Source organism: Paramormyrops kingsleyae, chromosome 17, assembly GCF_048594095.1.
Source record: "Paramormyrops kingsleyae isolate MSU_618 chromosome 17, PKINGS_0.4, whole genome shotgun sequence".
In the NCBI taxonomy this organism is placed as follows: Eukaryota; Metazoa; Chordata; class Actinopteri; order Osteoglossiformes; family Mormyridae; genus Paramormyrops; species Paramormyrops kingsleyae.
This window is the reverse complement of record NC_132813.1, coordinates 16023880-16051344: the sequence shown is the minus strand read 5'-3', so window position 1 is coordinate 16051344 and position 27465 is coordinate 16023880. Positions and strand designations below refer to the sequence as shown.

The 27465-nt window shown below is 49.1% G+C and overlaps 1 protein-coding gene across 4 annotated transcripts; it reads left to right on the top strand.

Moving 5' to 3' along the window:
* On the top strand, nucleotides 1-27030 carry hnf1ba (HNF1 homeobox Ba). 4 transcript variants are annotated; one of them, XM_072701193.1, is made up of 11 exons: nucleotides 1-6583; nucleotides 6746-9180; nucleotides 16881-17080; nucleotides 17840-18113; nucleotides 18209-18441; nucleotides 22254-22414; nucleotides 22573-22699; nucleotides 22815-22997; nucleotides 23099-23217; nucleotides 23676-23720; nucleotides 25371-27030. In XM_072701193.1, exons 2-11 carry the CDS (start codon nucleotides 9104-9106, stop codon nucleotides 25389-25391), a joined length of 1440 nt encoding a protein of 479 aa, XP_072557294.1. In that variant the 5' UTR covers nucleotides 1-6583; nucleotides 6746-9103; the 3' UTR covers nucleotides 25392-27030. The 4 variants fall into 4 exon arrangements, with proteins under 4 accessions (XP_072557294.1, XP_072557293.1, XP_023673936.1 ...); XM_072701192.1 differs by having other exon boundaries at nucleotides 1-9180; XM_023818166.2 differs by lacking the exons at nucleotides 1-6583; nucleotides 6746-9180 and adding an exon at nucleotides 12688-13880.
* Nucleotides 27031-27465: the final 435 nt, after the last annotated feature.

The following is a 27465-nucleotide window of genomic DNA, read 5'->3' as shown; positions in this document are numbered from 1 at the left end:
GGCATGTGATGTTGAGCAACAAATCCATAAAGTGGCACCGTGCTGTATGGGTCTTAAGGAGTCAGAGCTGAGGTCCGTCGGCGGTGCTTGTGAAGGGCGTGCAAGTTAGGACTCGGGTGTGTCTGCGTTGGTTTTAGGAAGCTTGGCCAATCTGAGGGTTCCCCTTACTCTGCAAAAATCTACACGTCGTACATTTAGGAGGATAAAGTTAGTACAATTTGAAATTGGACCGCCCCTCCTCTTGGTACATGGGACTCACGGTAATAAAGGAAGGGTAGGGGTCATGGCGGGTCTCCGTGGAGATGAGAGACACCTGCAGATCTTAGACAGTGCTTAGGGCTTTCGTAAATGGCATCATTTATTTGCCTGAAGATCACCTAGGACCTCCTCCAAGGTCATCCGTGAGGACAGGAATGGAGCCGGACCAGCTGCAGCGCCGGGCAGCAGACGGGCACAGGGACACCCCCGCTGTGACCATTCACATCCCCACCCCCCCAGAACAGGATGCCCCCCACTGCTAAAGGTAACGTGATTTTAGGGATGGTCAGAGGAGTGTAGAGAGTGCGAGGAGGCGCTGACCTGCTCTCTGGAACAGGGAGCTCGGGGTCAATGACCTGCCCACTTCCCCAGCTCACTGTCACCTACTGCTGGATCGGCCTGTCCAGGAGCATGGCCCACCCCCCCGAACTGTGGGGCATAGCCCTAGTCAGCTACTCAATGTCAGCTCTCCAGTGTTATCAGCTGCTCTATGTTGGCTCTCCAGTGTGATTGGCAGCTCCACACTGGCCCTCAAGTGTGATTGGCTACTACATGTCGGCTCTCCAGTGTGATTGGCAGCTCCACACTGGCCCTCAAGTGTGATTGGCTACTACATGTCGGCTCTCCAGTGTGGTTGGCCGCTCCATGTCGGCTCTCCAGTGTGATTGCAGCCTTGTCCAGCCCCCCCCCCCCAACCCTCCTTCACCCCAGCCCTCCACAGAGGCTGCAAAACACAATGTAACGGGAAGTACAGAACAGAGCTTTACCTGTACTGAATTTGCATAGCGTAATTTTAAGCTTATATTTAACAGGTGGTGTATTTAAATAGGTACAGCCGACGAATACAATCCAGACTGAGCACATCACATAGAGGAAAAGGCTTTTTAGTGTCTCAGTCAATCTGCTCCATCCTCCATTAATCTGAGAGGCCCATTTCTTTCTGTTTGCAGCTGATAGAACTTTCCAGAACTGGTTAAGTCACAGATAATAGCTAAAACAAATTAAACAGCACCCCGGCAAGGTCCAGAAACTGGAATCTTCTAGCATTTGATCTGTCAGGATGTGTTGTGGTTGATGAGGGCTCATGTCGTTAACCGCTGAGCGCGGGTTAATTTTGGGGAGGGCGCTGGCATGCCATGAGGGTGACAATGCCTTTGGCTGGGCCCACCTTCGCCCAGAGCGGGCTGCAGCTAACGGGGAAATGTGCTGATTCCTCACTCAGGCTGTAATTCATTAACACATCTCAAAAAAATATATATCTGAAGATAACCAGCTACTGTCACTGAATAAATTGCTGACAGATGAATAATCTTGCCACTAAAGGACAGCATTCCTACTGTCACTTTTTACACTTGCTGGTTTTTACAGCCAAAATAAAAAGGTCTCAAAAGTTGGTGTAGGAACGGAATCACTAGCGCAGGTCTGTAGGCCTGAGGGGCTCTTCTGGGCCACCCAGACGGCAGCCCCTAGAGTTACCACCCGTCCTCTATTTTACAGGATTGTCCCGTATTGAAAACAAAATGCTGTGTCCCATTTTAAACTAATATGGCACGTGATATGCCCCATTTTTGTGTTTCTGGACCCAAATACAGACCACATGACTGTTATGGTCGTTAGCGGTGACAGGTGGCCCAAGTGATGTGTGTATGGGCACTCTGCAGCCGCTGTATGGGCGCTGTGTGTATGGGCACGGCGTGGGCACTGTGTGGGCGCTGTATTGGTTCTGTGCGGCCGCTGTATGGGCGCTGTGTGTGTGGGCACGGCGTGGGCACTGTGTGGGCGCTGTATTGGTTCTGTGCGGCCGCTGTATGGGCGCTGTGTGTGTGGGCACGGCGTGGGCACTGTGTGGGCGCTGTATTGGTTCTGTGCGGCCGCTGTATGGGCGCTGTGTGTGTGGGCACGGCGTGGGCACGGCGTGGGCACTGTGTGGGCGCTGTATTGGTTCTGTGTGGTTGCTGTATGGGCGCTGTGCGTGTGGCGTGTGGGCACGGCATAGGCACTGTGTGGGCGCTATATTGGTGCTATGCATCCACTGTATGAGCACTGTACGTGTGGCATGTGGGCACTGTGTGAGCGTTGTATTGGTGCTATGCGGCTGCTGTATGGGCGCTGTGTGTGTGGGCACGGCGTGGGCACGGCATAGGCACTGTGTGGGCGCTATATTGGTGCTATGCATCCACTGTATGAGCACTGTACGTGTGGCATGTGGGCACTGTGTGAGCGTTGTATTGGTGCTATGCGGCTGCTGTATGGGCGCTGTGTGTGTGGGCACGGCGTGGGCACTGTGTAGGCGCTGTATTGGTTCTCTGCGGCTGCTGTATGGGCGCTGTGCTTGTGGCGTGTGGGCATGGCGTGGGCACTGTGTAGGTGCTGTGTGTGTGGTGTGTCGGCACGGCATAGGCACTGTGTGGGCACTATATTGGTGCCATGCGGCCGCTGTATGGGCACTGTGCGTGTGGGCACGGCGTGGGCACTGTGTGGGTGCTGTATTGGTGCTATGCGGCTGCTGTATGAGTTCTGTGCGTGTGGACACAGCGTGGGCACTGTATGGGCGCTGTGCATGTGGCGTGTGGGCACTGTGTAGGTGCTGTGCGTGTGGCGTGTGGGCACTGTGTAGGTGCTGTGCAGGCACTATATTAGCACTGTACAGGTGGCCCCCGATAATCTCCAACTTGCCGTTTTCCCAGTCACTCCCAGCATATTCATCATTTCATTAAATGTAGGCTGCTTAACATTTTCTGGTAAATAATATGTTTTTGTTCACTTTCATACCAAGAGGAAGTATTTTCTATCTCTCTACCCACTTCCCATTTTCAGTTTCTCTGTTTCATGGTACCATGACCAGCTGATTTACACACGTCATCCAGGGTCATATTAGTTAAAAAAAACTAAGTTAACTGGATTTTCGTTAGCACTGAGTGCTAATGTTGCCATTATTAATTTGATTGCTGCATGAGACCCTTTCATCATAAGCATCTTATTAAATCGAACCTGAAACCCTTCTACTGTGTCTACCACTGGTGATGGCAAGTGGTAGAAGTGCTAAGTGGGTAATTATTAGGGGTGTGCAAAGCAGCCGGTATTTGTATCTGTATTTGTATTTGTTGAGGGGGGAAAAGTATTTGTATTTGTATTCGTATTCGAGTAAAATTCAAAATAGGCATAAAAATCCAGTTTTTTTGCGTTGCACTTCTAATTTACGTTATAGTGTAAGTATTCTTTAATTATAATTATGGATATGCAGTAGACAGAGTAACTTAAACGTACCATATAACTCCTACAAGTGCATACAATTCGACACAACTACACAAGCATTGTTTTAACCTTTTTAACCAAACGTTAACGTTACTCTTTCAACAGCCTATTGTCTAAATTACCGAGCTAACAGAGCTACGTAAACAGAGCGAACATGAGAACACCTGACTGCAGACGTCAATAATGCAGCGTAATGGAATAATCTCCCGATCAAACTCCGCTTCCCAAAAGTTATAAACTGCCTCCGGAACCCAGTCAAGGTACAAAAATCTATTCAACAAAAATAGTGATACAGTTAAGTCTTTTTTTCGCTCAGCCGAGTCTTCTCTGTTGCTGTGTGGAGCAGCCTGTGTCAGTCACCTCTTTTACTCCACCCCCGACTCCTGAACTCACTCACTCACTCACTCATCCGGGCATGCACTGCGGTCTCAAGAGGAAACGCAGCTTTTTAATATAAAGTTTTTCTTGTTCCCGAATACAATTTTTTTTTAAGTATTTGTTCGAAATAAGTATTCGTAAAAAACACATTATTTGTGCCTTTCCGAATACCGTATTCGGGTTCGGCTCCACCCCTAGTAATTATGTTATCTCTGTACCATGCAGCCAAATCCTCAGAAGAAGGATTGCGATGCGAAAATACCGTGATACGTAATGCACCATGAATCTGTCACTTTTGTTATGTCCAAAATGCTCAGTGGGGTCCCCTCACTGCAGAGGGCTATCACTGTAGGATCTTCCAGTGTTAAAACCTGGAACCTCACAGGTAAGGTTGCCTCACCCCCCTTGGTACAGTTTGGGACCTGAATTGTGAGCCCAGAAGGAGGGGCCTCTCAGCCAGTGCAGATGGGAGGGGGGGTGAACACGTTTGATCCTGGTTCATTACCTGCCAAAATGCATCAGTATTTGTAGCCCCCAGAAGATTTTTCAGCTGCATAATTTGAACCTAATAATGGGCCCAGTGATATCAACATGACTGTCTGTCCGGGGGGGTGGGAGGGGGTGGTCCTGGGCACATTCAGCTCCGGATGATGTTTTCTGAGTTTGTCCTGGTTTGTTTCAGAGAAATCTTATCTAAGTTAACTAAGCTTTTTCTCCGGAACTCTTTCCTAACCAGGCGTAAACGTGGGTCGTGTGTTTTTCTTTTTCTGTTTTCTTTTCCGCGGTGTGTTCCAGTGCCTGGGCTCTTGGTCCCGCTGCGTGGCCGTGCATTAATGAGGCCTCCCTGGTCCTGGGGCCGAATCCCCCACCAAGTCAAGCAGATAATTGCCTTTGCATTTTTAATGGAGAAGGAGACAAGGGCAGAAGTGGTGGGGGGGGTTGGACTTAAAACTCAGAGTCACATGCCGCTGACCCCTCCCCTCAGAATACACCTTGACCTCTCCCAAATGGAAAGGCTCCGCTGATCCCCAGTTCATTGGCTGTATACCTGTGTTCTGACTGCTGGGAGGGGGGGGTTGATTGTTGGGGGGGGGGGTTATTTTCTAGTCAGGACACCTGTGCTGGGCGCAGTTCTGGGAGAATGAGCTCCTAGCAAGCCCAGGGCCTCCCCCGCGTGCCCCCTCCCACGTCCCTTTTCCCTGGCGATGTGGCCTCCTGTCCTCCAGGAAATGAGATGTTAACGACGAGGGTCTCTCCTGCTTATTGGGCTTTGGAGGAACCCTGGGCGGCGGGCGTTGCAGGAGTCCGGCTCTCGGCGGGGCTCCGCGCTCCCACACGCTCCACGTGTTCCCTACTCGCACTCTACAGGCCCATCCCAGTTTCGGTATTTTGCCATATTGTGGTAGGAACTCAAATAACAGCGACCATTGTTTTGTAGGTAATAAACCAGGCTTTGTTTCCTGGTGTGTGGATCGTGTCTAATGCTTGGCAGTTCCACATGATTGCCAGTGTGGATCTTTGCCTTTATCTAAATGCCATATTGTCAAACTGAGGGTCAGAAGCCATAAGAATGACTGTCAGAAACTGAGAAGCAGATATTTACACTAAGAGCAGAAAAATACTGGCAGTTCGGGGGCCACCTAAATTCTGCCACAGGATTCCAAAACAAGACCGAAGAGATGTTTCCTGGTGACCTGGAGGTTCCTGGGGTGTCTCAGACGCAGAGGGTCGACTCCCTGAGAGGGGAAGTGTGCAGTCGTATGACTTCATACAAAAGCAACAGACACACGGGCAGCTGTTGCATGTGACCCCGCATCAGAAAAGATGGAGTAGCTTTGGTGTACGAAAAAAATGAAACAAAAGCTCATTCAGCTGAAGCTCATTAAATGCGGAGAGCCTTTGGTCTGCTTTATGTTTACTGGCTTCCCACAGCAGGACTGTCAGGCATGTTTGCTGAGGTATCAGGCTCAGAGGGTAATGGATGGGCTGCAATCTCAGCTTTCTTACATATTTGAGGAGTTTTCGCATGAGGAAGATTTATTTCTCAAAGTGCCACACCTTATATTGCCTTCCAAGTAGACGAGTGCGTGTACGCGCGGCAGCGGTTACGTTTTGCGGCTTTATGAATGTTCTAGATCCATTCCTTAGGCTGCCTTTTGGAGTCTCCGGTCGGCTGCCTTTTTGGCCGGACGTCAGCTGACTGAGTGCAAAACAGGCTGAGAAATAACCGAAAAAGGATTTTCCTCACGTTTTAAAAACGCTTTATAGTTCCGTGAATGATTCTACAGTCCACCATAAAAACCTCACTTTTATTACCATACACTCGTTGCAACACACCTGCACACTAATCAGGAATCTCTCTCGGGTCCCCGAACGACAGCCTATTGTATTACAATGCAATTAGCGTACAGCAGGCGCTGAAATGCACGCTATACCCTCACTGTCCAGGCAGTGCTAGTTACACTTACTTCATCCTTCACTAGGTGGTGCCAGTGAGCAGGTGTGATGATGCTGATCAGCAGTTATCCCTGCCAGGTCGTGTGTAATCATTAATACCCGAACAAAAGCATCAGTGTGGACCTACTTGTGATGATGAGACCTACATCATGTTCCAGGAAGCTGCAGGACAGTCTGAACACCCATGGTTCCATGCAAATGTGCTGATCCGGATCGATGGACGGCGGATTCACAGGTAGTGCTGCTGTCATTGAGGCAGTAGCCTAGCATTTTATCATTCGATGAGGAGCCCCAGAGCACCTGTGGAAAAGGAGAAGTATTTGGTGACAAAGCTCTCATTCTCCAGTGTCTGTGGTGGGCACTGTCGACTCACTGTCGGTTCCTCTGGTTTTTACAGAGCGCTGTTCCCATCTTGGCTGGCCCAGAGCATGGGGGTTGCTCGTAGGGAAGTTCAGGTGTTGACCGGCATCCACAGGAGATGAGAGGAGAGACCTCTAGGTCTTTCTTTCATTCCCTGGGGAGCTCTTCAGCCCAGACAGCTGACACAGGAGGACATCAACTATTACCCTGCGTGATCAGATCAGTGGTCACCAACTGTCAGACCAGGACCACATCTGGACCGAAACACAACTTGAATCTGCTTCGTGCGATTGAACCCCCAAGGCAAAATTTATTGCCAAAATCCTGCAAGGGAACGCCTGCTGTACTCTGAGCTGGTACAGACAGAATCATCAAACAAGAGAGTGAAACCTCATGGAGGGGGGAGGATGGCTGTTGCCCCCACATTGAGGACGCCTGATGGATCAGATACCACGGTGATGCCTTAAGAGGCACTAACACAGAGATGCGGTGCTGATATTCCCTGTGGCTTTCCTGAACGTGCCGGTAAGGGGGAGTAGCCGAACCTCAGATGGGGTCGCGCCGCCCTGCTGGGCCAGGTGGAGGTACTGCAGCCTGCCTCCCCCCCCGAGGGCAGTCTGACACCAGCTGGGGCAGACAGCTCACTCCCCACCCTGCTGCTGTCACCATGCAAACGCGGCCCAGGATCGCCACTTTGGAACAGCACTAAATTACTCTTGACAGTTAGAAATAAATTGTTCCCTGATGTGAAGGCAGAACTTCGCAGCATGCAGGGGCTCAGATGTGTCAGAGTAACCTACAGGTATCTGAAACATATGCTAACAGCTAAGAGACAGAGAGGGAGACAGAGGGAGAAGGAGAGAGAGACTGGCTCGAACCCCAGGCCACACGCACTCCTCATGCACTCAGAAAAGCAAACATGATAGACTGAAAGAAGCAGGCGCACCCTCCCTGGCCCGTGGCTATTGACAGACCCCGTTACCCTGCACCTCCCTGTTACAGTCTGCTTTTTCTTCAAAAAGGGTCCCAGATCATCGGCAGGCTGTGTCTCAGGGCCGGGGGCTGTACTGTTCCTGAGGTGAGCGCTTCTGCGATGGCAGTCCAGCAGAACCTGCACCTCCAGCAGGAGATCAGAGCCTCGAATCTCCTAGGCCTGGTGGAGATCAGAGCCTCGAATCTCTCTGCCCCAGTGGAGATCAGAGCCTCGAATCTCTCTGCCCCGGTGGAGATCAGAGCCTCGAATCTCCTAGGCCTGGTGGAGATCAGAGCCTCAAATCTTTATGCCCCAGTGGAGATCAGAGCCTGGAATCTCTCTGCCCCGGTGGAGATCAGAGCCTGGAATCTCTCTGCCCCGGTGGAGATCAGAGCCTGGAATCTCTCTGCCCCAGTGGAGATCAGAGCCTCGAATCTCTCTGCCCCGGTGGAGATCAGAGCCTCGAATCTCTCTGCCCCGGTGGAGATCAGAGCCTCGAATCTCCTAGGCCTGGTGGAGATCAGAGCCTCGAATCTCCTAGGCCTGGTGGAGAATGCCATTTGTGGCCCTGGTGGCACTGAATCCGCTGACAGCCTTGAGTTTTCTGGCATGTTGAAAAGTGCAGCTGAGATGCAGACACACATAATGCCGCATCAAATCCACAGCTGCTGTGACTTCTGCTCCTTTTTAATGATCTAATCACTTAAGGAAAAGGATGTCATGTCTGAGCAGGTCATGGCATACTCTTACGTTATGAATTAGCTTTTTTCTGCAGATTATGACATTTGGCTGTAGGTGGTTTGCCACCCCGGTGCATGCCGAGACAAGATACCTGGCAGTGAAGTATGCATTGAACACGAGATTGAAGAATTGCATTGTGGGAAGCAACAAAGGTGGACGGCTGTAGTTGGCGTGGACAGAAGGAGCAAAAATTGGCAAACTGAGAGATTGGCTTGCGGGGCAGGCAGAGCCAGTGTGGAGGGGGGGACAGGCGGGCAGAGGGTAAGGTCCGGCTCACTGTGTGGAACGTGACATCCTCCCCAGGGGCTGAACCTCACGGCCTCGCCGTGAATCTGCTGCTTCTGTCCCCTAAAGACACCTGGAATAAGTTTCCAAATGTTCCGCTCTGTGCGTCAAGCCTCAGTGGGGATGGGGGGGGTGGGGGGTTATGAGGAGAGGTCACAGGGGAATCGTACCGTATCCAGGCTCCGTTTGGGTCACTAGCCATGCTTCCAGTTAACCTCTAGTCCCTGGACTCATTATATTCCCATTAAAGAAACAAACAGACATAGACTAGATCGATCCAGTCACTCTTTGCCACCTTCTTCCTCTTTCCTGAGCCTCCAGCAGCGAGTCCAAGATGGCCGCCCTCCCATCATCCCGGCATGCTGAAAGTCTCTGAACGCAGAGGCGTCTGGCCGGATGACGCTGACCTGTCAGGAGTCAGACGGACCACATTTCTTCAGGGAGACGTGGGTGCGGCCTGTGTGCTCACAGAGGTGCTGTGATCCCGGCGTTTATCTCGGGTATTTTGCCCTTATCAGAGCACGCTGAGTGGCTCATTCTTATCCTGGTCCCTCGACAATCCCAACACAATGGGGAACCATCAATGCACTCTCTCATGGGTCAGCCCCAGAAAGCGCGGGATGGGACAGAGATAGCCCATCTGAACCCCGGGCCTACTCTGGAGACAGCCTGTGTCGCTGACATATTCAGTTAAAGGCCTTTTATTGAGATAACATGAGAAATAATCTAATGTCCTTGTAGCTCTGTCCAACACAAATCGGACCTCAGAGGTGCGCCACGTTACAGCCCTCTGCAGTAATGTTGGAACAATGGTTCTCTCAGCGCCAAAACAAACCTTACATTTTCTGGAACAAGTTCCTCCATCGATCCAGCAGCCATGTTCCTGCATGCTGGTCTGACACCTTCATGAAGCATTCCCTGTAGAAGAATGACTGGGACTGTTAGCCGTAGAGGCGTCAGGTGAGAAGCAGCAGGTCTTACATTTCAGAGGAACTGGAAAAGTGTAGTAGCTAGAAACCAAAACCTAACGCAAGGAGATGAACTGTTCTAATCACTGATGCTTACTATATTTCTGCATAAACTGTGTAAACTGGGATACAGGGAAAAGGGAAGCATGTGGATACTGGGAACCACTTTTTCAGTACTTCATCGTGGTGGGAGCAAGGGATATAATAGCGTTTCGCCGACTTATGTTATTCCAAGACCAGCAGGTGTCCAACGTGTTAACGGCCTCGGTCCGTCACTGTCCAGGTTACCCAACTGTCCCGTCTCGCTAATCTCTGTGAGAGTCTTCGGGCCGTCCGTGCTTCGCTGGCACTTCGCTCCGCTCCACCGAAGCCGAAGCTCGGCCTTCTGGATAAATGGTTTTTGCCGCTTGTTATTATTTGTCGTTAATTTTTGACAGCGCAGCCACTCTTCAGTTATTTCGGAGCAGAAAACGGAATCGGTGTCTTCGGACATACTTGAAGCGACTTTTACGTGACATACATAAAATAGTCACACATATAATATAATATAATATAATATAATATAATATATGTATTTGTCGTTTAAGAATTAATTGACGTTCGTTGCCCCACTGTATCTCTTTTTTATTTTTTATTCAAGATGGGTTTGCAAAATCCAGTTAAATATCGTCTAATAGCGTCTTTCAAGCAGTCCCTTTTTCACTTGGAATATCTCCGCGACAGAACACAATCAGAACACAATACAGTATTTATTTAAAGTCAGGGATCTGAAGATAGTAGATAGGGCGATGCGTTCAATGCACGCTTGACGAAATTAATTTATTGCCCTTTTCTCTCTGACAACAAACTTCCCCAATCAAAATGCCGCTCCGAGGAAGTGTTAAGGGCATATTTTAATTGTTTTGCCACAATACGGTTTTAATGCTGGCAAACTGCTGGTCGGTCTAGGCGTTTCGAGAATAATTTGGAGTGGAGATGAACGATTTTTTCCAAGTACACTAAATGTCTTCAAAGAACAAAGACCTCGATAAGACCAATCAATTGGCTTTTGTTATCCCGAGATCCTACTGTGCCATCTTTTGGCAAATATGTACGTCCTCTTTTTATTGATTGTCCGTGAAACGCCGCTTGTCATCTTTGTGTATGATTGATCCTATTTTACCAAAACGAATGAAAACTAGGCCTAATAGAACTGCGAATTATATTTGGGCATCTGTTGTTCTTATAAAGTTGCATGCGCCAGTACAGTTGCCTGATCAGTAGCAACATTCGCGAGGCATGATGAATTAAAAAAAAACCGCTGTAAATAAAATATTCATTTCAGCCTATGATACACAGTATACGCCACGCTAAAACGCTAAAACTTTGTGTGGTTTAGTCACTGCCTGGACTTTTCCTCTTCATTTCCCACCGTATATATTTCGATTTGATAATGATAAAACAGCCGGATATATTTGCAGTTTTACCTAGTTGACGTTTTCGCCCGTTTAATGTGTGATTGCGGGAGGATTACCTGTGAGCAGCCACGACGTTGCTTTACCCAAGATAAAGACAGCAGCCAAACGACATGTAGCCTTATTATATTCTGCATTTTTTTATTCGTTGAGTTCATGCTATCCCAGTTTTACAGTTGTCGACATTAAAATGTGAATTACATCTGGAGATGTATTCATCTTAATTCATATTTTATAATTATAAATCCTTTGTTTTCTTTAATTGCCAGATTTAACACACAATTCGTAAAAATTAAAGAGCGTTTAAAAGACGCAATAATAGCAATGACAATAATAATACAATACAATGAAATACAATCTATTATTTTTTTTATTTGGACTATTGCAGTGGTAGTATACATTCTTCTGTGTTTAAAATAACAGTAGGCCTCTCATTCATATTAGGCCTACATAAAGGTGTGAATTATAATTTTATCATAACACAGCCACCATACAGTTGCCTACTAAGCGGTAGTAATCAGAGCAATATTACGGTCTCCCACGGTGATTTTCAGAGTACCTGCTTTATAGAGCCGGTACAGGTGCATCGCCGTTTCCCATTTTCATCTGTTTATTTCCGGTCTCGTGGTTTAAGTCATCGAGTATTCCTTAACATGTGTGAGTAAAATGTACACAAATTACTTGTATCGTTGGTAAATGATAACCTCTGCAACATGGTTTTATTTTAAATTTTATCTTTGCTTGATGCCTGAAAATTATGTCAAACTGATATATCCATCCACCCATTTTATGTACCCACACATTTTCTCCCTTTGTATGAATGGGCTTGCCCATGTATTTGTGGTAATTTGGTTTTTTCATTCGATATATTACATTAAATTATATTTTCTTAGAGACGCCACGTGCACGACATAGGCCTAATTGTCACACAAAGTGCTTTGTAATTATTATATAGGTTATTGTTTTATGGGCGCCTCGTACATCGTTCACTATTCAGCGCCACATATTGAAACGCGGTCTATGTAGCTCGCCAATCAGAGAGATCTCCCGACTTATTCTGTGCACCTTGCGGGCCATTTTGCGGCGCTTTTCTCGCGCAGGAGGGACTTGTGCCACCTCCCGCGCGCCATTGTGCGTCCTGAGCTTTTGAACTGGCCGGGATCACAGCCTGATCTGTTCTGGGAGAGTGTGCCTGCACAAATGTTTATTCAGATAAAAGGGGGTATTTTACTAATCACGGCTTTAACATCACGCTGGTATTTGTCACCGAGCGCGAGCATAGCTTGCAATTTAATGTGCACAAGTGTAAAACTGTACTTTCATTAAAACATAGCTACGATCTCATTTTCCGTAATATTAAATTATATCTTATTCCGTATGACTGTCGTATATATATATATATATATATATATATATATATATATATATATATATATATATATATATGGATTATTTATGGCGATGTGATTAATTTGTTAGAAAATTAATTAAATAAAGAAAGATTAGCAACCTGTTATTTGCGCCAATATAAGTTTTTATGTATGCATGTATATATGTATATGTCGATGTATACATATGATACTAATAAAATCTAAAATATAGGCTTACTATAGAATTTTATTAGAATTTTATATAATAATCACCAGTAGAATATATTTCTTATTTTTCACTTATAGATTAGTTTCGCGCATTTAAATGGGTCATACAAAAATGAACTTTCCCATTAAGTCAATTAATTAAATGGCAATAAAACCATGATTGATTCTTTCTAGAGGGTTGTTGACTAATTGGTGCGATTAAATTGGGGTCTCTGAGCTTATGGCATGAAACCTGATTTACATACGTATATATTTTCAACGGCAGCGTGCGTTTAACCTATAACAGCAATAATAACAACAACAATCATGAAATAATAACGGCGATAATGGTCATAATAAACCATGGATACGATACCACCCCTTTTAAGAAAGCGTTTGCCCAACAAGTCCAAAGTTCACGTAAAGTTTGACAGATAACCGAAGCCAATAAAAGCGCCGGAGGTACTGTGTAAACACTCCGTCTACCTGCCACTCAGTCAATACGCTTACTTTCCCAGCATTTGCATGCAGGACAAGCCAGCCCACTTATTGCTGTTTTATATCGCCGGCCCTCCTTCAGGCATCATGGCAAATTAAATCATTCTAGCCGACAGGAAAGCTCGCGACGACCTCCAAGCAGGTGCCCTTTGGAGACTCCCAATTTCAGGCTCTGAGGCTGGAGACGAGGGAGTGAGGCAGAGAGAGAGAAAGGGAAAGGGGGGAAAGAGCATCTCGTATCTTTCTCTTTTTTATATATTTTTTCTCCTCTGTTCTTTTTTGTCGGGTAACATTGAGTTTTAATGCTCTCCAAAATGGTGTCGAAGTTGACACCTCTTCAGCAGGAGCTCCTAAGCGCCTTGCTGGACTCCGGAGTTACCAAAGATCTTCTCATCCAGGCTCTGGATGACATGGACCCATCACCAGCCGGCTTCGGAGTTAAAATGGAAAACTTACAGATGTCCCCGCCGGGGTCGAAAATGAATGGGAGCGATTCGGACTCCAAACCCGTGTTCCATACACTGACCAACGGCCATAGCAAAGGGAGCAAGCTTTCGGGCGACGAGGGCTCTGAGGACGGGGACGATTTCGATACGCCCCCGATCCTGAAGGAGCTCCAGGCCCTTAACACGCAGGAGGCGGTGGAGCAAAAGGCTGAAGTGGAAAGAATGTTATCGTGAGTAGTCTGTTTCACAATGAAATTTTCGAATGCATAGTGCATGCAGTTTAAGAATTAATTAAACCAGATAAAAAGTTGAACGTTATAGTTTATATTTTACAGTTGTAGGCCGCGAGACAATACGACACAATCCGTCCTAGGACAGGACGAGTGTCACTGTATTATTCTCAGACCTAAGATGGTAAGAAAGTCAACGGCAGCCAAAAATGTGATTCCCAGTGAAAAGGCGCGCCAAGGACACTTTCTAAAGGGGATTTAAATGTTCCAGTGAGACGTGCTGGTAATGACGTTTTTCATACCGCTTTATGCACATCTGTTTACAAACCTAGCTGACATTTTTTGTGTGACATCCTGGGCCTGAGAGATATTTTTAAATTAAATATTATACACTAAAACATAAGGGTGTGATTTAATATCCAGAAAGATAAGGCTTAGGAAGACCATAAAAAAGAATTTCTGACAATGTGTACCCCCCCCCGCCCCCACACACACAAAATCATAGAATATTAAATTATATAAATAATTAAAGACCGCAAGAGCGTTTGTACCGACTGTATCCATGTCATGTCCGTATCGAGATTCCAGATAATTTCAGCCCTCTGTCCGCTCACTTCTGCCGGGTTTTCGTGTCCGCACCCCGCCGCGGCGATTCTTTGGTTGTGCGGGCTTCGCATGAACATTATTACGTTCTAATATTTTCTGCAATGCGCGCCAGTCCATTCACTTAAGCCTAAGGGATGTTACCGAATTTTAATTAATTTAATATATTGTCCTGGCCCGTTTCAATGGTCACGGTAGGCCACAATTCAGAAGTTTCATTATTTTTTTTAACAGACTTGAATCAGGCAAATTTACAGCATCATTTATTCGTCAATCGGATAAATACTTACAACTGGAACTGGAAAATTCAAATGATGTTCTGGTGTTTACAAATTTAAACAACGCGCCAGCGCTGTTCTTTTCGCATTTTGGTTACTAATTATCCACATCGCGTATTATTTTTTTTTACTATTCCGATTATCAACAGAAAGCGACTATTTATTATTAACCAGTATCGTTAGCGTGAAACATAGGAAACTACAATTGATCTGGAAACATGTAATGTGCTTCAATTTTCTTGCATATTCGATTGTAATTAAAAGTTTTTTTTTCTCGCCACCGCATTAATAATTATAGGAGTAGTGATAATACCAAGAAACCAAAGATATTGTTAAATTGTAACTTGTCATGTAGATTATTTCTATTAAGCGGGAGCGCTTGTTTCAGGTGCCGTTATTGATCACTCGTGTTCTTAATTATATTATTACTATTATTAGTTTAATTTAACATTACATATATATATAAATATATATATATATCTTTTAATTTAAAGTGAATGTAATTTAATAATGATACTCAATTATTGTTGCTGTTACAATTATTATTATTGGTGTTGATGGTAGTTTTACTTCTTCACTGAATGTATGCATTCAAAATATACAATTCAAACATTTTTCTTCTTATTGGACTTTTGAAAAATAGTTTTTTAATTTTTCAGAAATTGCGTTATTGTAGCTGCCGCTCGCAATACGATAAACAAATACAGGACATCGGTGAAATTAAAACGCAAGCACGTGTGGTTAAGTTATTATTAATTTTATTCTATAAATCATCTACTGAAAGATACACAGTAGCGTACGATTACAGTGAGCAGAGATCGGGTTATTCATTGTCGAACGTTATAAACCAACATATCCAGACTCACAGTGTTAAATGTCGGCATTCTCCAAAACAAACAGCACAGTGTTGATTTGTGATCGCCTGCGACAATTCGCCACTTAGTCTAAATCTGACGTGAGGGGTAAGTGTTAATTTTTTTGCTGTTCAGGCCTGAATGCAGTTTGTCAGGGTCGTGAATTTTCATTTAGTATAGCACAGCGTTGTTTGGTGAGATCTCCAATATGATGTATCGATTTTAAAGAAAAGATGTAGTATTAAATTTGTTAAATGTGTATGTAGTGTCGTCTCCCGATTTAAAACGTAAATTTCCAAAACATTCCCTTTTAAACATATTATGTGAAAGGATCATAATTCATTTTCTTGCCTTGGATGTTAGGCCTACATTTACATTTAGATATTTACAATGTAAAGACATGTTAAATGTATTTTACAGTTATAAAGTCTAAAATAAAAAATATGAATAATACTTTGCCTAATTAAATCGACTCAAATAATTCCAGCAAGACTAGGGGAATATCTTAATAACCAAAACAGACTGTCTGTGCATGTCGTATAGTTTGAATAATTCATCCAACTCACACGAAAAAATGATGTTAAGTTGTCATCGGTAAAATTACCCCGTTTTAACAGAAATAGGCCTATCATTTGCCACGACTAGGGAAAATCAGCCTGGTGTGCTTTTGATGATCCAATTTTCATGCAGAAACCCAGTTCTTAATTCTAAATCCACGCCTTGTCTAGTTGAAACTGCTAAATAAGATTTCCGACTTAAATGCGTGTTACTAAACTTTAAGTTTTCAACACCATGAATTAACAGCTGTCTGCGCTTGCGGCTCAATAGTTTTCATTTGATGTGAACAAGAGACACTATCTGCGACTGTTATGAAACTCACTCCAGCGGATTTTTAGCAGCGAAATGCAATCAGTAACCTTTGGAAGTATTTACGGCCCGTGGAATACAATGATTAACGATCGTTTATTAGTGTACTTCGCAATTGTTCTTGCGGGTCTGTCTTTAAATCATGGTTACTCAAAGAAAGTCAGAGACTTAATAAAGTCTTTTTCTCTAGTGTGCGGTACTAAACTTTTATGAACACTTTGACCATGGAACGGAATCGATCATAAACAAGCGGATGTCTATAATTAATGCAATACTTTATCATAAGTGCTACTGCTCCAAAATAAAGTATTATCTGTGCGGTTTTTGATGTGCATCTCTTCATCATGTGTCACTTTAACTAAGTTGTTTCTGTCTGGGCTCCCTACGCCACACTGCAGCGAGGACCCGTGGCGCGCCGCGCGTATGATCAAAGGCTACATGCAGCAGCACAACATCCCTCAGCGCGAGGTTGTCGACGTCACCGGCCTCAACCAATCGCACCTCTCGCAGCACCTGAACAAGGGCACGCCTATGAAGACGCAGAAGCGAGCGGCGCTCTACACCTGGTACGTCAGGAAGCAGCGGGAGATCCTCCGACGTAAGTGCAATTATTTTATAATAAGAACATTTTATCAGACATAATTAAGCGACTGGTATAAAATGAAGAATTGGTTGTTTTGAAGAAGTATACAAATATGAAATATTTTCCCGTAGTACTGTTTACGAGCATATCACAGACTGCTTGTTGTATAATGACGTCAAAAATCGTTTGGCTTTTTGTCCTGTCGTGACTTCAGTGTTTTTGGAAAAAATGTCCTGAGCTTTCCCATATTTAGTTTGGACTTGAGTCCATGAGTGGATTCAGCTTTCAAAAAAGGGTCCCAAGGTTTTTGTTTTCTGTCGTTTGTCATTGTATTTCTTTTAAAAATTGTTTCTTTATTTGTGTTGTCTCATAAGTTGGATTCTTGAAACACATTGTACTCTCATGAATAAACAAAGTAGAGTCAAGCCATTAATCCCAAGTCAGGGTGACTCACTGAAAAAAAAAAATGGTTTATTAAAATTCAAGTTCATATTATAGTTCATAATATAATGAAATGAAGAAAGTGACCAAGGTCAGGAAGGGGGAGTTATCCTGAATGCCTTATGGAATTTAAAGCCAGTCGCTGCACCGCCCCACCACCAATTCCACATTTTGTGATGTCACAGTAACAGAGGGAACGTTTGTTCAGTTAGAAGTTGCCAATGTGGTTTGTTTTGGCGTGCATTCCGTGTCGTCCTCGTTCCTGTTTCTCTGCTGTGTGCTTTGCTCGATGCCCTGTGACCCAGATTGAATCTGCCCTTTCTTATTTTTCAGAGTTCAACCAGGCAGTGCAAGGTTCTGGCAGCGATATGACAGGCAAGGGCAGTCAGGATCAGGTCCTGTTTTTTTTCTCAGAGTTCAGTCAGTCCGGGCAGGGCCTGGGGCAGCCCGGGGACGAGGCGGCGGGCGTCGAGCCCGCCTGCAAGAAAATGCGGCGCAACCGTTTCAAGTGGGGGCCGGCGTCCCAGCAAATCCTCTACCAGGCCTACGAGCGGCAGAAGAACCCCAGCAAGGAGGAGAGGGAGGCGCTGGTGGAGGAGTGTAACAGGTGAGCGTCTCTGGATCCGAGCACCAGCGAGGTCTGTTGAATCTGCGCCTGGGTCACTGACACGACCCCCCCCTCCTTTCTACTCCCCCCACAAGGGCAGAGTGCCTGCAGAGGGGTGTGTCTCCCTCCAAAGCCCATGGTCTGGGCTCCAACTTGGTCACGGAGGTGCGTGTCTACAACTGGTTCGCCAACCGTCGCAAGGAGGAGGCATTCCGGCAGAAGCTGGCCCTGGATGCCTACAGCGGCACCCCCCACAGCCTGAACTCCCTCCTGTCCCACAGCTCCCCCCACCAGCAGTCCAGTGCCTCCCCACCAGACAAGATGCAAGGTAGTGCTGCCCTGGGCGCGGCCCATCACTGTTGATTTCATGCTCTTTGTTGACGGCCCTGATACTTTCACATATGTTAAACCCTGATTTCTGCTGGCTCAGGTTTTCCTCATGGTGGAGAGACAACATTGTTTTTTTGCTTTTTGTTGTGAGGAACGGTTGGAGCAGGTCGGCGAAAGAATAGGGAGAGAGGGAAAGAAAGGGCGAGTGAGTGCTTGTAGTGAGTGCCTTTGTTATTCGGATCTCCGCAGCAGTCCGAATTGTACCTGCAATCTCCACTCCACAGTGGGCAGGCTGAGCATGTGGAGGTCGGGATGAGGTCGGGGAGAGCCCCCTAAAATCGGGCCGGCCAAGGCAGTAAGGAGTCCTGGAATATGAGGGCGAGGGGTCCACTTGGGGTCCGTCGGGGCCGCTCACGGTGCTGTGGCGCGTGTCGGCTCTCGAAGGGCAGAGCCTGCAGCAGCGCGGGCAAAACGGGCCATATCAGGCACATGAAAGAGCTTGTGAGCTGGAGTCACTGGACGCAGGGCCGCAGGTGGGGAGTTTGTTTGCAAACGGACTGTTTTCCAGCACACCTGACCAGTCAGTGACCTCAGGTTCCTTATGTGTGCGCTGGGGGAGGGGGGGGGGGCCCTTACAAGGCTCCTCTCGCTCTCCTTCCTACCGCATCAGCTGTTTTTCAGTGTCCAACCTGCTCCGGACAATAGCGCCCCCCCGGGGATCCCGCTTGCGTTGTCATGGTGCTGCCTGCATTATGCGTGCTTAATTGACAATTAAATCCTTGGCTACTACATCTCCCGGTCCTTTGATAAAGGGCCCCCCCCCCACTCAGTACCCTCCCCCTACAGGGGGTCCTATTGTCTGTGGTGTATTAGAAGACTGCAGTGACTGTAAACCAGGTTCATTTATCTCTCTTGGGCCTGGGGGGGGGATGGAGGGCTTTTTAAAGACCCCCCCACACACACACTCACACTCACACAGAGCAGAGTGGCTTGGGCATAGCACAGAGGACACCAGCAGGAGCTGTCTGTAGAACTATTGGTTCCATTCTGGTCTGACAGGACTGATGGCCTGGTCCAGCCTCCACCTTATGCTGGCCCTCAGAGCCGGTAGAGGGAACAGGGTCGCTATGGGGTCGGCTCGCCGCACACTTTGCGACAGAAGAGTTTCATTGATCCGGCCCAGACCCACAGATAAGGGCGGCACACGAGGATGGTGGTTCTAGGTCGGTTTCTTAGCAACGTGGGTTGCCAAGGGGTTTTCCATCCCAATCTTGAGATCAGGTGGGTTTCCCTGCCTACCTTTTCGGGGGCGGGGGGGGGGGGGTCTTCTGCCTGGGGTTCAGCAGGGCTTCTGTTAAGGCCCTTGTTCTTTTCCAGTTTCAGCTCATGGGCCGGTCAGCTGCTGGGGCCAGTAGCACTCTGGGAATGGTACAGAGTGGGTCCTAGTAAGTCCGGGTGGAGGTGGAGGTCTGGCCCGCAAGAGTCTGACACGTCCCCGAAATGCCATGTCCTGTGCGGGGTGGACACTTAAGCCTTTTGATGAGCTCCACGGCAGAGTTAGCTTTGGGTGAAAGTCTTTACTTCTTTAAAGTATGGATATGCTCCAAAGTTAAGCCATTTGGTTCCTTTGCTGTCCGTGTTTCTCCACGTTTGACCCGCCTCCCTCGGTCCCCTGCATCCTCCCTCAGCTGAGCCGGGGTATCCTGCATCATCATCTGCGTTTTTCGGATGAATTTAACCGTCTTATTAAGTGCTGAATAAGCGGTTGCCATGTTTACGAGGTGAATACGACCCAGAAGTCCCAGTCTTCTGCTGCTTTGAGGCGAGTTAATTACATTGACATGGAAGTCGATGGGACCAACACAGACCCAGTGTCCTGTGTATGTTTATGTGTGTGCTGACCCCCCCGGGTCACAGAGGCCTCACTGTGTCCTGCCAGTACCTCTGATATGCAGTGGCTCCACAAAGGCCCCCGCTGAGGAGAGGGGGGAGTCGGTGTTTATACTACATGTGTCCTGCAGAGAGCAAGGGGGGCCTTCAACCCCTATGGCAGCTGCTCAAGCCCCCAGCAGCAGTCCCCTGCCTCTCCCATCTCTCATGAGCCCCCCTCCCCGCCACCCGCCGCTTGAAGGTCGAGAAATCGATGTGTGTGTTGATGGACAGCCTGACTGAGCGGGCCTGCAGTGACAGAGGGCCTGACTGAGCAGGCCTGCAGTGACAGAGGGCTCACCTGCGTGTGCCCGCAGTAACTGAGGGCCCAACTGAGCAAGCTTGGAGTGATGCAGGGCGTAACTGAGCATGCCTGCAGTGACGGAGGGCCCAACTGTGCGCGCCTGCAGTGACATGGGGTCTGACTGAGCACGCCTGCAGTGACTTAGGGCCTGACTGAATGCGCCTGCAGTAACCGAAGGCTTAACTGAGTGCAGCTGCAGTGACACAGGGTCTGACTGACTCCTGCAGTGACAGAAGGCCCGACTGAGTGCGGCTTTAGTGACACGGGGTCCAACTGAACATGTCTGCGGTGATACAAGGTCCGACTAAGTGCGCCTGCAGTAACATGGGGCCTGATTGCATCTTCCTGTCTATGGTTGACCGCCACAAACTGCACGTACGTCCAAAGTCCGTGTAGAATTCCAGAAATGTCGCAGTGGCGGAGGCTGGCCGGTAAACTGCGGCTTGGCTCCTGACCTCTGTACCTGGTCCACATTGGTCCCGGGAATAAAATACCACAGCAAGTGAAGCTGATCCGAGCAAACTGACCTAGGGTCAGTGTCTGTTTATGGTCTGAATTCCTGCTGCGGTTGTGGCAGGCGAGCCTGTCGGCAGGCCAGGCTGCGGGGGGGCATAGGGAGGGCTAGGCTCAGGGCCAGCAGACATCCCAACCAACCCTCTCCAGTGTCTTGTTTTGGGGGGGGGGGGTGATTGGGATGTTGCGGCTGAACAGAGTGAGGTTTTTTTGGGGAGATGGGCGTGACGATGCTGTAAAACCGCATCTTTACGAGCCATTGTGCGTCCATGTGGGGGTGAGAGGTTTACAGCCTCTCGTCGCCATTGACCAGGCATGACTGACTGCCAGGGTGGGGGGGGGGGGGGCTGTGGCGATGTTGCTCGCACTCATACCGTGTGGAATCAAGGTGAAATGAAGTGTGTCCTTAGCTGTGACGCATTTACTGGCTTCAGTAATGTTCAGGACGGGGTAATTACATACGTGAGCACTGGCGTGTTTTAGGTGAGCTGTGTGCTATGAGCGGGTCAGGGATGGTCTGAGTGTGTAAACACGCCTGACTCTGGTCAGACGAGGCTGCGATGGGCCGCCGGCCGCCTCGGGACAGGAATGCACCTATCGCGGCCAGTGTCTCTGGAGCCCGGCTGTTTGTTCTGCTGCTATCTGGCCTGGCCTGTGGCTCAGCAAACAGCCGCTCAGCGGGGCTGGTGCGGTCATGGCTGTGTGGCCCCGGGGCCCGGGGCCCGTATGCGGCTGAGTGATATGACAGCTTAGCTGTATGTGAAGCGCACGGCTCCTTTTGTTTTCCGTTCATCGATCAGGTAAAGATCTGAGCGTTGTGTGTGTGTGTGTGGTGTGTCTGCCTGTATGTGTGTGTGTGTGTGTGTGTGTGCGTGCACAGGGTGTGACGTGGCCTTGGTGTGCCGTACCTGATAGCTCTGGCTGAAAAGCCGTTTCTGTTTGCTCTGCTGTCTGAGTCACAGAGTGACAGCGAGGCCGGCCGACGCCTCTGTTACATCATCACTGTCCATCCGTCCGTCTGTCCGGAAGGCCTCCCAACTCAAATTTCCCCTCTTTCCATATAGGGGTCCGGTACAGCCAGCAGGGAGCCAGTGAGGTCACTTCCTCCACGACCATCAGTCACCATGGCAACAATGCCATGGCTACCAGCCAGTCCGTGTTACAGCAGGTGTCGCCGGGAGGACTGGACCCCGGCCATGGCCTGCTGTCACCTGATGCCAAGATGGTGAGCACGGGGGGCCTCCCTCAGCCCTGATAAGATAAGCGGGGCCCCTGTGTGACCCCGCCGGGCCCCACTGACACTGGCTCACAATGGGACCACTGTGCAGAACCCGCACTGTGGGCTGGCTGCCTTACCTTGGTTCTGTGTGTCTCCCCCCGCAGATCCCCGTGTCAGGCGGAAGCCTTCCCCCTGTCAGCACGCTGACCAACATCCACAGCTCCCACCACCCCCACCAGCAGGCCCAGAACCTGATCATGCCGCTCTCCGGGGTCATGGCCATCGCACAGAGTGAGCAGGCGGCCTTTTCTGCCTTTACCTTCATTTACTGGAATTGTCTGTGGCAGGCTTGGCTGCCCATCCCCGTGGGGAGAGCTGATGACAGCTGATGTTCATGCCCCCTCAGGTCTTAACACCTCGCAGGCGCAGACGGTGCCCGTCATCAACAGTGTGACGGGCAGCCTGACAGCCCTGCAGCCAGTGCAGTTCCCGCAGCAGCTGCACAGCCCGCACCAGCAGGGTCTCATGCAGCAGGCGCCCAGTCACATGACCCAGCAGCCCTTCATGGCTGCTGTCACGCACTCACACAGTGAGTAAGCCGCTGAGCGCCTGCATATGGCCTGATGTGCTCTGCGATGGTCATGTGACCTACCAGCTGTTTCTCTGTTCCCCCTCCCTTCCCTTTCCTAGTGTACCCCCACAAACAGGAACCCCCCCAGTACTCCCATCCCTCACGCTTCCCCTCCGCCATGGTGGTGACGGACGCCAACAGCATCGCTTCCCTCGGCTCCATGTCTTCCAGCAAGCAGGTCAGTCCCCGGTGCCACGTCACACTCAGGGGCTCAAGTCGGTCTCCCTGGCCAGACCGTGTGGCCAAGTGCCGGTCCCCATAAGGTCCATACAGTCCCTCTTTTCTTGGTGTCCATCTCTTCACTGTGGGCTTCTACACTGAACGTGATGTGTTGTACAAGCTTGGGTACCTGGGAGGTTGGCACAAATCGACAAAATCCCCCATAGCTCTTAACCTTCTGTGTTAATCCTGGCTCAAAGATGCATTAACCAGTTTGGCTCCGCATTGTATTAGGTGCGGTGGTGCCCCCTAAAGGTGCACTTGTGCTAACCCCCCAGGCCAACCTGCCCAGTCTTAATTTCTCATTGCTGATCTTTTCCTAAACAAACGTGGAACGTAAAGAGCATGGATTGCATGTCTTTGGGCTGGGGGTGTGTTGACCTTGTATGACAGCCTCTCTAATCCCTGTCACATCAGGAAACAGCTGTAAACAAGATGGTGCCACTGGGGGGTCTCTCCTGGGTAAATACGCCGTCCGAGCGGCCCGGTTTGGCTTTGCACTGGGGCGGGGGCATGCTTGGGGAGAAAATCAGCACCACCTTCTCGATTTCACCCAGTGACTGAATCTCTCACTGTCACGGCTGAAGGCCACCACAATCAGAGAATGTCACCTGGACTACCTCCAGCACCTGACCAAATGTCATGCCTTGTGGGTTAAATTTGAAGCCAGCTCAGTGACCGTGAGGATTGGGTGCGGCATGGCTCAGTGGCCAGGTCCTCAGTGTGGGGAACAGTGCACCTTTTCATGTGAAACACATAATTTAATTTCCCTTAATTCCATGCGGCGTCATTGTGCAGATAAGTTAAACCCCAGATTGCTTTGATGCCAGCCTGTTCTCGTCCCTCAGATAACCCTGATTTGAGGTGCAGCTCTCCGCAGGTGCAGCGTTCAGTCTGTAATAGATCACTGAAAGTGTTGCTGGTGGTTACCGTACATTTCGATGCAATGCATTATGGGTAATAACGCATGTAAGGGCGCTCTGTTATCAGGCTGCCTCGGCCAATCGGTGGTCGGTTCTCCTAGGCAGTGCAATGGCTCAGAGTGTCCCTACTCGTTTGCTCCCTCTCTCAGGTTCAGGTGCCCCCCCCCCTCTACAGTTCCCCTGCCTTTGCTTGCCTGCTAGGAACTGGGGGGGGGCAGTCTGCAGGCAGTGGTAATGTAGGCCTTTCCCTCATTCCACCACCTCTTCTCGAGGCACTGTTCCCTGCGACTTTCACGCCCGCGGTTTCCCACACTGCACCTATGCTCTTACGGGGACGCCCGCGATCGCCACCCTTAGCCAGACCCCCCCCCCAGCCGCCCTCCTGTCGAGCCTTGTCCTCTGAGACTCCTTGTCCTCTGAGACTCCTTGTCCTCTGAGACTCCTTGTCCTCTGAGACTCCTTGTCCTCTGGGACTCCTGGCACTGAGAGGATGATGGGTAGTCAAATTGGGCTGTAAAAGCAGGTGTCGGCCAAGCCTCATCTCCTGAATCGCTGGCCGAACGCAGCAAGTAGAGCTGAGGGAGACACTGAAGCGTGCCGGGTGGCTGCCAGTCCCCGCGGGAGCCCGGTGAGTGTCAGGCGTGCCCCCAACCCCCCGCTGAGTGGGCATATTTGCCCGTGGGTCCTCCTGCTCTTATCAGGCTGTGTATTTGGCCTGGGCGGTGCGGGCGCAGGGGGAGGCCGCGCTTGCAGGCGGCTCCTCCTTTATTACCCGCTTGTTTGCTGAGACCACCTGCTCACTGACGCCCCCCCCCCACCGCCAGTCAGAGACTTACCTAATGACAGCTGGTCGCCAACCTTTATCAGGTGGGGCTGTTTGCTGGCCTATAGGTCAGCACAGGGTCAGCTGCCCTACACCCACCCCGTGAGCCGAAAAAAAGCAGGCGAAGATCAGAAAGAATTTCAGTGGAAACACGGGCCTTTCATTACGAGGAAGGGAGTGTATTTGGTCAGGTGTGGCATGTGGTTTATGGCTAATAGATCCGCCGTGGCCTCCTCGCCCGATCCGTCACGCACCGAACTGCAGTGAGGCCTTTCCCCGCAGTGATTTGCCGGCACCGCGGCGTCTCGTTTGCCGTTGGTGGCCCGTTTCCTTTCTCTGACTCCCTCCTGTCCTCTCTTCTCACAGTGCCCTCTGCAAGCTTGGTGACCGCACATACCTGACTTCCTCGGCGCCTGGCAACAGAAATGCGCCCCTCCTCAACCCCCCCCCTCGCCACAGTGACCATGCCAGCTTCTTATGACCGGCTTTCTGGACATTGGGGAGCGGTGGTCTGGAGCTAAAGACCATTAAGGGCCTAGCGGGCGTCGCCACATGGGATGAAGAACAAGACGGCTGAACGAGCCAAAGGAATGAGGCACAGCAGGGCTTCCTGCGGAGCGCGGGCCCAGGATGCAGCCGCTGCTCTCAGAGGCCTTTCCAGAGGAAAACAGTATTTTTATTTTCTATCCTGCAAACAGAAGAATGAGAATGACCCTTCTTATGCTATCTGTGTTAGAGATATTTAGAACAAGGTGAATAGTCAGATTTGGCAGGAGAACGTGTGTGGGTGTGTGTGTGTCCATCCCAAGGCGTGCGGGGCGGACAGGCAGGGGGACACACCCCAGATTGGCGGCGGGGCTCCCATCCAAGCTGCCTGTCTCAGAGCCATTGCCATCAGTGAGACTCCAGGAGGAGGGAACCTTGTGAGCGTATGACAATCAGTAACCTGCCCCCATCACCGTGGGTCACATGACTGGAGGATGACCTCAGCACCTTTCCCTTTCCTGTTCAGTTGTACCGAGTCTTCCATGTGACTTTTTATATGTGTCCATACCTTTGAAAGCGACCTTGGCAGGAAATGCCCACCGGCCCCAAATCTGGATGTTTCCGGCACTTTGTGTGATGGAAAAAGATCCATCTGAAGAGCGTGTGTGACCAGCCAGTGAAGGTGTCGTCTTGGTGTGACAGATCTGAACCTGAATGTCACTCGTCACGCTAAGATGTCCCTCCCCCCTTCATCCCTTTAGGGTTTTTTATCAGTTTAAGTTTTTTTCTGCTATGTAAAGAGTTGAAAATTCATAAGTGAAGGTGAAGAGGTGATACTTGGCAGATGAACGCATCAGCTGTTCACTAAAGAGACCCGGCTGAGATCGGAGAGCGCGGCCCCACACCAGCGTCCTCAAAGCCGATCCTGCGATTAGGGGGTGCAGCCCACAGCCAGGGGCGGCGGCGGCCGGATCAAACCCGCACCTCGGGGCCGCGAGCAGCCCGCGGGCCGTTTTGTAGATGGCCCTTTTAATTTCCTCCTGCGCAAGTCGTCGTCTCGCTCCGTAGCAACAAAAACATTCGGCTATTTCCAAGCAAAACAGTAATTATCAGGACGTAATATGCTGGGGGGGGCGAGAGATGAAAGGGCAGCGATGGGTCCCGATGAGTCTGAGAAATGCCCCCCCCCCCCCAGCACCCCCGCATTAACAAACAGTCTTGTATTCAACCTCTAAATACCAGGAACCCTTAGGTGGAAAAAGGAGGCAGAGGAGGTCGGTTTAAGGGGCTTTCTGAAGGTGTATTTGTTCACCTGTTATGGGGGGGGGGGGGGGGGGGGCATGTCATGCTGCACAAATTCCTGCGGGTTGTAAATAAAGGGCTAGTTATAGGTTCAGGCGTAAATTGTCCCTCGCGTCTGACTCCAGCATCCTCACGTCGTCCTCTCTGCGGCCAGACGTCGCTCTTACAAAAAGGTCACGGAGCTTTTCCTGTCATCCTCATTTATCTGTGAAGACGTACCCACTGCCAGCTGATTGGGGCGGGGGGGGGGGGCTACTGGGTTATACCGTAGATGGGAAAAAAAACACCACAAGTGATTATGTCTTTGATGTATTATTTTTGTATAAAAATGGAAATCAATCTTTTAAAATCATTATTTATACTTTGTTGTAAAGTCATTATTTCAAGTAAAACTTTTTTTTTCCAAATGATTGAATGATGGTTGTTTTCATTTCTGGGGTGTGGTCATGTGATCGCTCCATTGTTCCCATTGGGCGGCGTGCGGCCCGTGTTGAAGCCTGGTGCAGTCGGGGCACTGAGCTGAGCTGCATGGCCCTGGGGCAGGTATTTCTTCATTCTTTTTTTTCTACCATTGACCTTTTTTTCGGTAGGTCGTTTCCTCGTGACGACTTTGTCAGGAATGCTCGTAATTGACCAGGTGAGCATCCAGGCTCCAGCAGATTCTGTTTGCTTA

What these genes read in the sequence shown, in the direction of transcription:
- hnf1ba (XM_023818166.2), top strand. Translation starts at nt 13,507, where the DNA reads ATGCTCTCCAAAATGGTGTCGAAGTTGACACCTCTTCAGCAGGAGCTC. An exon ending in TGCTGTCACGCACTCACACA is followed by an intron (nt 22,998 to 23,098) that starts GTGAGTAAGCCG and finishes TCCCTTTCCTAG; the next exon opens with TGTACCCCCACAAACAGGAA. An exon ending in CCATGTCTTCCAGCAAGCAG is followed by an intron (nt 23,218 to 23,675) that starts GTCAGTCCCCGG and finishes CTGTCACATCAG; the next exon opens with GAAACAGCTGTAAACAAGAT.